This window comes from Protomyctophum bolini (assembly GCF_963924005.1).
Source record: "Protomyctophum bolini genome assembly, chromosome: 18".
In the NCBI taxonomy this organism is placed as follows: domain Eukaryota; kingdom Metazoa; phylum Chordata; class Actinopteri; order Myctophiformes; family Myctophidae; genus Protomyctophum; species Protomyctophum bolini.
This window is the reverse complement of record NC_137879.1, coordinates 22436616-22447830: the sequence shown is the minus strand read 5'-3', so window position 1 is coordinate 22447830 and position 11215 is coordinate 22436616. Positions and strand designations below refer to the sequence as shown.

At 43.0% G+C, this 11215-nt stretch overlaps 1 protein-coding gene across 2 annotated transcripts in view; it reads left to right on the top strand.

Annotated features, from left to right (window-relative positions):
* Positions 1-8543, top strand: part of ankfn1b (ankyrin repeat and fibronectin type III domain containing 1b) — a 230052-nt gene extending 221509 nt beyond the window's left edge. For both annotated transcript variants that reach the window (XM_080788869.1, XM_080788868.1), the window contains exons 21-26: positions 577-743; positions 1633-1840; positions 2609-2930; positions 3352-3518; positions 3961-4289; positions 4887-8543. In XM_080788869.1, the coding sequence (XP_080644995.1) occupies positions 577-743; positions 1633-1840; positions 2609-2930; positions 3352-3518; positions 3961-4289; positions 4887-5213 (1520 nt within the window). In that variant the 3' untranslated portion in view covers positions 5214-8543. The remainder of the gene's footprint in view (positions 1-576; positions 744-1632; positions 1841-2608; positions 2931-3351; positions 3519-3960; positions 4290-4886) is intronic.
* The last annotated feature ends 2672 nt before the right edge of the window (positions 8544-11215 follow it).

The following is an 11215-nucleotide window of genomic DNA, read 5'->3' as shown; positions in this document are numbered from 1 at the left end:
CTTTGCTTTGGGTTTGGTCTCTGTGAAGCGTGTCACACACACGGAAGCTCATATACAGTTGATGTGAAGCATGGCGCTGAAGTACCTATAGTAAATGACCACTAGATGACCACACGTTGAGCTTGTACATCTGCTATTGTTGAACATTTTAGAAAAATCTTAAAGGTGTGAGAACTACTGATTTAGAAGGCGTTTGTAATGGGTTAGGGTTAAAAAATAGCACATATACAAGCTCATAGCTACGAGCTTGTAGATCTGCTATTTTTTTTTAATTGTGAAAATGGGTGCAAATCGTTGAATATATATTCTTTCTCAGCAAACATTTTTAATTTAAAAATGTCCTAATGTATGAATGAATGGACCATTGTGAAGCGCTTTGAGCACTTGGAAAAGTGCTATAAAAAATGCAATCCATTATTATTATTATTATTAACCTTGGCATTGAAAAGTTTGAGCACCACTGATTATAGAAACATATGGGTTTTTTTCTGGAAACTGTCATGATTTAGAAGACATTTGTAGAATCTGGCCCTCAGGTCTTAGGCTTAATGCCCTCCTCTCCTCCTCTTCCTCTAGTCCACTTTGACGCGTACTGCCCCACCTTCATCGGCCAGTACTGCAGGGTGTCTGCCTTGCTGGAGCTGGAGTCGCTCATCTCCCAGCAGGCTCTGAGGGAGGCCTTCTCTGAGAGCGAACTCCACGCCGCCAAGCAGAAACACCAGCAGGTGCAGGAACACATGCAGGTACAAACTAGACTAGGACTACTACTCCTTTTATCGCTGGTTATTACAGTGAGGATCTGAGCGATGGCATTATGTAATCTGTTTGTACAATGATGAAATACTGAACCAAAGGGATGAAACGGTGCTCAAATTATTCCCATTGGTATCATTTCAATATACTGAACATGCAGTGTATATACAATAGAGGGATTTGCTGTTACTGATTACTCTATGCAAGATTAATGTTCCACTTTGTGACTAAATATCTAATAGCATATGAACTTCATCTCAGTAGTGATTGCTCAAACGGTTTGCGGTTTAATGAAACAAGAAACATTGGACAGCATGATCCTCGCACATTTATCATTTATCATTAATGTAATTCATGACATTACACACATGAAGATCACAGGCACGCAAACTGTTGAGTAAGAGCCACGCCATGGAAGTTACAAGCAAAAAGGTCAGGTCCATTGATTCATTTCACACTGGATTCCTTTATCAACGCATCCAGTATCAATCACTACATCACAGGGAACTGGATCCAGACAAATGCAGGAAAGGATCAGTATAAATTAATATTAACCACTTACAATGACTTGCATAACCACGTATGCAAGTCATTGTACGACAAATATTTTTGAACGTTATTTTTTTAAATAGGGATGTTCTGTTTATTTATGACTTTTTAAAGGTATTTTTACCTAACAAAAACTATGTTTTTTCTTTTGTAGTCTATTTATTTTTATCATCTATAAATAATGCATATTATTTTTGGAGGATCATCATGTTTGAGAGTCCACTTTCTCTTTGCCTTGTCTTTTACCCAAAGGAGTAAAATGACTCAGTATAAAGTATGTGTACTATTGGATGGAGATAATCATTAGCATGTCGGCGTGCCGCTCCGCAGCAAATGGAGGAGCTGTGGCGCGAGGCGAGGTGGATCATGGATGCCCTGCAGTACGCCCGCTACAAGCAGCCCAACGGGGGGATCTCACTGACCTGGATCATCGACTTCTCCAAGGACGTGATGCCGGACAAGCCTGCCTCCACCTCCTCCCAGCTGGAATACCTCCCCTCCCCCATGCCCTCACCGGAGCCCTGCGGCAAGCACTCTGGTCAGAGAAGCCTTTTTATGGATATATAAATATGTAAATCACAGCATATCGTCTCTGGCGGGTGGAAACAGGAAACCTCGTGTGTCCAAAACCTTTTAGGATTCAAATTCAAACGTATAAAAAGCTTCGCGCCACGTTTCCAGCTTGTAGATCTGCTACTTTTGATACTTTTGTGTGATGCTGTAGAACAAGTGGTTTTCAACCATTATTTATTCTGCATTTGAGCCACCGACCACCATTTGATGAGATTTAGCCTCGCAGACCCCAAACTAAAGAATGTTATCGTTGGATAAGATTTTGTCCACAGTTCCATGCTGTATTGAGGAGAGAGATAACAGGCAAACATTCATCAAAATAGCAATTCTTCTACACTTTTGTACACAATTGTGTAAACTTGTGTACAAAATTGTGTAGACTTAAGGGTCCATTTGGGTTTCATTTTATGCTCTCACAAGAATTAAAGATCTAATAAGGTTCCCATTTGGTTCCCAACTCTCCATCATTTAGCTGAGGACCACCTGGAACCCCCTCAATGACCCCTGGTGGTCCCCGGACCACTGGTTGAAAATCACTGCTGTAGAATGATCAAGTAGGACTTTCATTTATGAAAAAACACAAAAAGTTCTAATATGGAGATAAGAGGTTTCTGCAACGTTGTCATGAATTGACATAATGACTAAATTAAAGATGTATCTGTGTCGTCGTGAGACGTTTTATGTAAACACCAGAACATCAAAAGTCAAAACCTTCCTATACATCTCCCTGCAGACTTCCACGGCCTCTCGGACGAAGAGGGCTCCTCCGAGGTCTTCCTCACCACGGACAGCGACTACGACTCCAGCCGCGCGCAGAGCCCCCGCGAGCTGGACCTGCTGCCCGCCTCCTCCCCGCTCCCCTGCGCGCCCCTGGAGCCGCTGGGGTTCCCGTGCAGCGACGGCAGCGGCCTGGGGGGAGGAGGAGGCAGAGGAGGAGGAGGAGGAGGAGGATGTGGCGGAGGAGGAGGAGGAGGAGGAGGCACGCTGAGCGACTCTACGCCGGATGTCCTCCAGTCCTCGGAGCTGGGGAGGGAGGGAATAGGGGAGAGGTGGAGGTAGGTCTGTCACACGTCAAATACGGAATCGCCTCGTTGCAATTATTTGAGATAATTGCAATTATCTTTTGCATAATCGTTTCCATGTTGAAAAATTTTCATACATTTTCACATGTTTTCCAAAGACAGCAGAAATAGCTGATTACAACACATCGTGTTATAAGCTTGTCGATTTAAGTATAAAAGTTAAGTATAAAATGATTAAATGTGTCAGTAATTCCTTTGTATATTTAAGTTATCCGTCATATCTGACCTATGCAATTTTTTGTTTACGAAGCCTAAAAACAGAAACAGAAATTTTAAATGTTAGTCATATGTTCCAATGCTCAATGCCAAACAAAAATGCACAGTTAAATCATTAATCACAATTATTTGCGTGACAAATTAACATTTGTCCTAATGAAACGGGTGCCGGTGCCAGCCCTAGGCGGAGGGGCGGCTCCTCGGTGGCTCCGGAGCTGCTGGACAGCGACTTCATCCTGCCCAGCCGGCAGATTGAGCTGCTGCGCGTCACGGAGAAGCGGCAGGCCTTCTGCGTCAGAACCAGCAGCCTGGAGTTCCCCCCGTCCTCCACGTCCTCCTCACAAGGTCCCAAAGAGGAGTTTTGTAGTTTTCATTTTAGTTTTTGGTTTGTTTTGAATGTTCTTTTTTCTAATTCGGTTAGTTTTAATTTGTTTTTTAGAGCGGATTTGCTCATTTTTTATTAGTTTTTACTTTTGAAACTTTAGTCGTTTTTTCATACTTTGGTTTATTTATCTGGTGCAGGATTGAATAGGCTAGTATTGAGAAATAAAAACTTAAAAGATAGCATTTAAAATTTTATTCAGTTACAGATGAACCGCCAACAATCCACAAATGCAAACTAAGGGAATTTTGTCTATAATTTTTGTTCGTTTTAGTTAGTTTTATAAACACACAATTGTTTTTGCATTGTAGTTTTAATTTAGTTCAATTAAGGATGAAGGTTTCTAAATGTTAGTTTTCGTTATTTCCTTGGTTTAAGTTAACTCTAATAACCTTGCCTCCTCAGCCCACCACCATCACCACCACCACCACCATCACGTGCACCACCACCCGTACTGTCACTCGGGCGTCTCGGCCACGCCCTCGCCCTCCGTCTCCCCGGGGCGGCGCTGGCACCACCGGCCGTCCTCCGTGGACCGCTGCTGCTGCTGCTGCTGCTCGGCCGACAGGTGCCAGCCCCGCCCCCTGCCACCCACGCGGACCCTGTCGGAGGACAGCGGCACGCAGAGACTCTCCGACACCTCCTCGCCCGGCGCCCACAGGAAGGGCTGGGCCGCCACGCTCCGGGTGTACCCGCAGTACCGCACGGGGCTGCCCAAGGAGACCAGCGTCAAGGTACAGATGAAGCACTTGTTATTGTTTTTTTGTTGTTTTGAACTAAAATAGTTTTTTACATAAAACTAAATAAATGACTGGTAACAGTGGCATTGTTGGTTACCCGAATTTTGGTTCACATGTATTTTATGTTAGTCAGATGTAAGTTGTTTACTTGTCAAAGAGGCCTATGCTATGTATGTTATCTAACTAACAGTTACTAACAGTTATTTAAATGCTAGGTTTGATGTTCACCTGCCATCCTATTTACATTGTAACACTGCCTAATAAGTGGCAGTAATGGGGCAGCAGTGGCTCAGGGGTAGAGTGGCCGGTAGAGCAGCTGGATGGGAACCTTGAGGTTCCCCCAGAGTTAGTGTCGAAGTGTTCTTGAACAAGACTCTGCCTTGCATGGTTTCCTCCACCATCGGTGTCTATGAATGTGTGTGTGAATCTATGTAAAGCGCTTTGGATAAAAAAGGTATATAAATGAATGCACCATTTATACCATTTAAGTATGTAATACTAATTACTTGACGTGGTGTGTTTATTTATATCCATTTCCAAATCCTGACTTGACGACTCCGTCCGGCTCCCATCTGGTCACTCACCGTGCAGCTCCATGTGACTTCAGGCACGTCGGCGAGGGAGATGGTCCAGCTGGTGGTGCAGGAGATGAACCTGGTGTCTCGGCGGCTGCTGGGCGGCAGCAATGGTGGAGGAGGAGGAGGAGGCGACAGCGAGCAGGAGCCGGGCGTCTACTACAGTCCAGAGCAGCTGGAGCACTTTGGCCTGGTGCTGGTGGTGGAGGACAGGGAGAAGTGGCTCCAGGACGACTTCTGTCCCCTGGAGCTGCAGAACCCCTGGCTGCGGGGCAAGCTGTGCGTGCGCATCAAGGAGTACTCCCCGCTGGCGCTCAAATACAGCCGAGCCACCACGGTGTGATGATGGAACCCCCCGTGGGGAGGGGGGAGGGGAGGGGTAAACATTCTAAGCCTATAGAGCACTGTTTACCAAACAGTGGGTCGGAAACAAACTTTGCGTCCAATTTTTATGGGTAAACAAATATCCCTTTATTTTGTGTTTCCTACATCTTCCTGTGTTTCCTACAACAAATTCAATTTCGATTTTTCAAAATAATTTCATAAATAAAATTAAATAAATTCCATAAATTAGGAAACAAATAGTAGTAGTAGTAGTAGTAGTAGTATAGTGAAAATAGCCGAAAAGCTTGTAGATCGGCTATTTTCTCTAGTTTGAGTCTCCGAGGGAGACACCAACTTTCTCTTTTTGGGTCTTGGGCTAAAAGGTTTGGGAACCAGTGTTCTAGGCTAGAGATTGTGCTATATACTGTAGATGGAGGATGTCCTTGGTTGAACTGGTTCATTTTGTGGTCAGATGGGGACGTGTTGGGACTATAGGACTGGGAGCTCCTCAGACCAGACCATCCTTAAGCCCACCACCCCCTTTTTCTACCCTCCGGGTGTGCTTTTATCGTTACAATTGTCTGTTTTGTTGTTTTCTGGGATGCTGCTGTGAGACTCTTATGTTTCCATGTGTTTTACTTTGTTTTTTTTCCTTTCATACAATAAGATTCCTTTTTTTCTCTCTATACATCTGAAAACCCCTCATCTGGACACCAAATGAACAATAACAAAATGGAACAAAAAATAAAAGAAAGAAGAATACTTGTGCCGTCAGAGTCATTCGTTGGATGAGAAAAAAGAAAAAGAGAGAGAAAAAGGATGTGACGTGAGGAAGATTAATGGCGCGCCACTGCAGCATCTGGTGTGATTGATGCCAACACATTGGCCAACGTGCTCTGCCAAGACGACATGGGCAGCATCATCAGTCCCCCCTTTTCTTCCCCAACCACACGCGGACAAGGCTTTTCCTATGAACTCTCTCATTGTGTCATTCCCAAAGAGCTGTCGGCTGCAGCCGCCCGGCCCTCGTGTTCCCAGGATGTGGGCTCTGGACCAGGCCCAGAGGACAGTTAGCAATGGGGGGGGGGGATTTGGGCTGGCATCTCCACTTGGGGACGCAATAGGCCCGACGACTTGGCCTGTCAGCCCATCACTCACTCCATCTTTGCCATTATTACTGGCAGCAAGAGAGCCCGCAGCAACCTATAGGCAAGGAGGGCTGGATGGGATAAGAACAGAGAGAGAGAGATGTATGGTGGAAGGCTCTCGACTCTGGACCCTTCCTTATCACCCTTCTGCAGCAATACACCCTATAATACCATTCACCATTCTGTACCTGACTAATACGGCCATCTGGTGAAGCAACACAAAACAATATAGGCCTATATATATTTTTATTTTTTTGTATTGTTTTTGTTTGTTTGACTTTGAGTAATGTTTCTCTGTTTGGTTTTAGTTTGGGGTTCCTCTGTAATTGGAGAAGCTTGTAAATCTTCCACAATCCTGCTGAAGAAGAAGACGTCTGTAACTATACTGCGCTGAATGTTAACCGGATCAGTGTTTTCTTTCTTGTATTTACTCCAATATGATATTCTACATTAGCATCAATAAAGAGCAGTCGCCAGCCAAGGACAGCCCTCCCAAAACAAGACTAGGTCAAAAACTAGTTCATGGCTGGACCGTGTATGAAATGTTGGAGGGCTTTTGATTATAAACAATGAGTGGTGGCACTCGTAACTTAGTTTTAGTATAACAATTAATCCTGTATCTTCATCAGTCAGTGATGTTACATTTTTTGTGTTATAACAATAGAGGTTTGGTTAGTTCATCCAGGCTGATTGGAACCAAGAGATATGCGTCAAATTAAGAAACGGTTATTACTACAACGTACAACCCATAGCCTGGAGGGACGATAGCTCTATAGTGATTGGCTAGTTTGTTCTTAAGCCTACAAGCTGACCAATAGTGTAACTAACAAAACTATTACGTCCCACAACCTGGAGAGACAATTGCTCTGCGATTGGTAGGTCATTCTTTGGCCAACCAGCTGACCAATGGTGTATCACTCAGTGACTCAGGCATTTGCGTTTACAGGGCTGGCAACGCTGTTAAAACTAACATCTAAAAACTATCCTATTGTTGAAGGGATGGATCATGTTTTTTAAGAAGCTCATCTGATCAAATAATGAGGTCCCTTGACTCAGTTTTTTGGTCTTACAGACACTGAAGGAAGACCTTTTGTAACATTTTTGCTCAGAAAATTCACAAGCTTTGTTCCCTGTTTTACATTACGGCTTACAGCATACCAGGACTTAAATATGGTAGGCTGTTTCAAGTAAGCTATTTCAGGTTGACTTGCACTGGCATTGCTATCAAAATGCTTATAACTTGTGCTTCGTATTAACCAAAATGCAGATGCAAGTGTATTTTAGTGTATTTGGACTGAGCGAACTCCAAGTTCATGACAGAAGTGTTTCTTAAAACCTAATCTATTCCTTTAAGACAGTTGTAGGAAACTGTGCCAAGTTTGGATTTCTCTGTTCAATACAGTGCAGTGTACAGTACAACAGTTCAACATACCGTGGATATAGGAATGCCCACATGTTGCTTTCATAATGTGGAGCTGGGCTTTTCTCCATTCAGTGACTGCAGGCTTTTCTATTTGTCATTTTTCATCAACATTTTTTCATATCACACAATTCCCTCCTGTGCACTGAAGATCTCAACCAGGTTGGTTCAATAAAGTGGCTGAGCATTCTAACAATATATTACAGTATTTCCAAATGTGAAACGAAACACTGACAGTGTGCTCTTGGTATCTTCACGAAATGTAGCACCAGAGATTCCTAAAGCACTACTGAGGTGATGAAGCAAGTCACTGGATGCCTTGTATTGAATGTAAGCCTGCAGTTACTGTAGCCTTCTAGGTTCTGTAGAATCATCTATCTATATGACCTAATCCCAAAGCCTGATTTATACTTAGGCTAGTTGCGTGCCAGTGTCACGTCTTGAGATCATTACAGATCTCACTGGTGCGCAACTACTGTAAGTATGAATTGGCAAAGGAGCATTCCGTTGGGGAGTTCTCTGACCCTGATAAGAGTGTTTACAGAGTTCAGTTTCCCTCAAAATGACTTTGTGTTTACGTGTAATTACTGTATAAAGAAGTCTTAAGAGCAACTGATATTATAAGTTGTAATTGATTTTACTGACGTTTGAACTCTTGTGTTAGTGTTTAGATGTCTCCTTTATTCACATTGTTAACTGCTGTTTATACAAGGCAAAAAACTATAAATAGCGCACGTACCGAAAACCGAAACTATATGTACATAGACAAAATGGGTGGGAGCAGGAGTTGAATGCACTGTATCTGCTGTAAATGTTAAAAGTATGTAAATGTGGTGCTGTCATCACTTTGTAGGAGGGGGTGGAAGGGGGTTGAGGTTATTATAGACACTTGTCTGTCTGATGAGAGCACTGGGGAAAAGGAGAGGGGGTGGAGTGGGGTGGGGGTGTCAAATAAACTCCCTTACCAGGCATAAAATAAAATAAAAGCCTCATATTTACAAGGAGTCGTTGGCAGATCCATCGGACCAAGTCATGAAGGAGACATCACGTCACTTTTTTTAAATCTATTTTTATTGAACAATAAATGAATATTATAAAATAAAAGCCTCTGTTGTTTTTGTGGGTTCCCTTTTAACGGATCACCGCGCTGTGAATGGAGGAAGTCACAAAGTGTCACGTTCGGCCCACTGAACAATAAGATGGAACTTCTAAGTGGAACTGGCTTTTAAATACTTCCTGTCTCAGAGATAGTGATAGAAACACCATAGGAAACAGATAGGAAACACAGTAAGATAATGTTAATTTAACTCTGAGAGGAATCAAATGGACCGTAATGGTTCCATTTGTTTCAAATTGTTTGCTCTAAACTTAAGAGCAAACAATTTGTCTAAAGGGACCCTTGCTTTGTTCCATTTGTATATTCGCAGAGTTGAATTAACACTCTCTTTTTAACCGGCCATCAGCCATGTCTCAACTACAGCTGTGTTCTACATTATAAGTAGTATAAACCCCAGTAGATTCAATGATTATTTTTGGCATATCTCACCAACCATAAGGAACACAACATGATTATTTTTCGAGTGTAGGCAGAGCCAATTTTCTTTGGAGCTTATTCATTTAGGCTGAGGTTTCAGCTACATGTAGCCGTGCACCTCCGGAAGCCATTCACTCGCCCGAGAATTAATGACAAATAGAGAGAGGTCACTTGTTCGTGCAGATGCTGTGTTGCAATGATCTCATGAGTGTTTGCTGCCCAGTTGATGAAAACTGAATGGTGGGCAGCTGCATGGAGAATCTATCTGTAAGCATTAAGACATAACTATGAGAATCTTGCCATCACCAGCGAAGAACAATTGTGTTATACTATATCACCACAGGCTTGTTGTACATTCTAACAGAGGAGTTGGATGGGGTTTATGTTTTCACTCCATGCCATTTGTCTATTAGCGGGATATTTCCAAACATTATGAATGGATTTGCATTAAACGTTGTGGAAAGTTTGGTCATGAGGCAAGGAAGAACTGATTTTCACGCTGTTTGGCCAAAGGGGGATGTGGTGATGGCGATGAGTGTGGCTCCTTGCAAAAAGGCACAGGAATTAATGTATAATTAACCACTGTATAACCAACAAGCTTGATGGGAACCAGAATGTTAATCTATTTTGTGTAAGCATGACAGAATAGGAAACCTACATCAGTGATACTCAACCTCAGGCCCGCGGGCCACATCAGGCCCGCAGGACCATTATGACTGGACAATTGCGGAAATGGAAATTGCGGAAATTGCGGAAATTGTAATTGCGGAAATTGCGGAAATGGTGGAAATGGAAATTGCGGAAATTGCGGAAATGCGGAAATGGAAATTGCGGAAATTGCGGAAATGGAAATTGAGGAAATTGCGTAAATGGAAATTGCGGAAAATGCGGAAATGGAAATTGTGGAAATTGCGGAAATTGCGGAAATGGTAATTGCGGAAATTGCGGAAATTGCTCTTCACTTATAGCTATCTATTTTCAGGGAAGATTGTTTTATTTTACTCAGCCATATCACTACTAATTTTTTTTCATGAAAAAGGTCATAGCTGGGTAATCTATTTTCAGGCAAATTGTGTTTATTGTATTTTATTTTACTCAGCCATAACAATTTATTTTCTGTTAACCAACTTGCTGGCTGGCAGGCAGGCAGACAGCTACTCATAGACAGGCAGACAGACAGACAGCTACTCATGGAGAATTGGACAGGCAGGCAGACAGCTACTCATGGACAATTGGACAGGCAGGAAGGCAGACAGCTACTCATAGACAGACAGACAGCTACTCATGGACAATTGGACAGGCAGGAAGGCAGACAGCTACTCATAGACAGACAGACAGCTACTCATAGACAATTGGGCAGGCAGGCAGACAGCTACTCATAGACAGACAGACAGCTACTCATGGACAATTGGACAGGCAGGAAGGCAGACAGCTACTCATAGACAGGCAGACAGACAGCTACTCATGGACAATTAGGCAGGCAGGCAGACAGCTACTCATAGACAGGCAGACAGACAGCTACTCATGGACAATTAGGCAGGCAGGCAGACAGCTACTCAGACAGGCAGACAGACAGCTACTCATGGACAATTGGACAGGCAGGCAGACAGACAGCTACTCATAGACAGGCAGGCAGACAGCTACTCATAGACAGGCAGACAGTAAGACAGCTACTCATTGACAGACAGACAAATAACTACTCATGGACAGACAGACAGACAGGCAGGCAGGCAGGCAGGCAAAGAGCTACTCATGTTATGTTATTATGTTATTATAACAGCTACTCATGTTATGTGCAATAATTTGTGCAGTTATGGAAACAGCTCTTTGTGTTTATGCAAGAAAATGTAACACATTTATTTATTTACATATTGTGTGCATGCACATTGTACTTTGATACATTTTGCGAAAATAAAGCA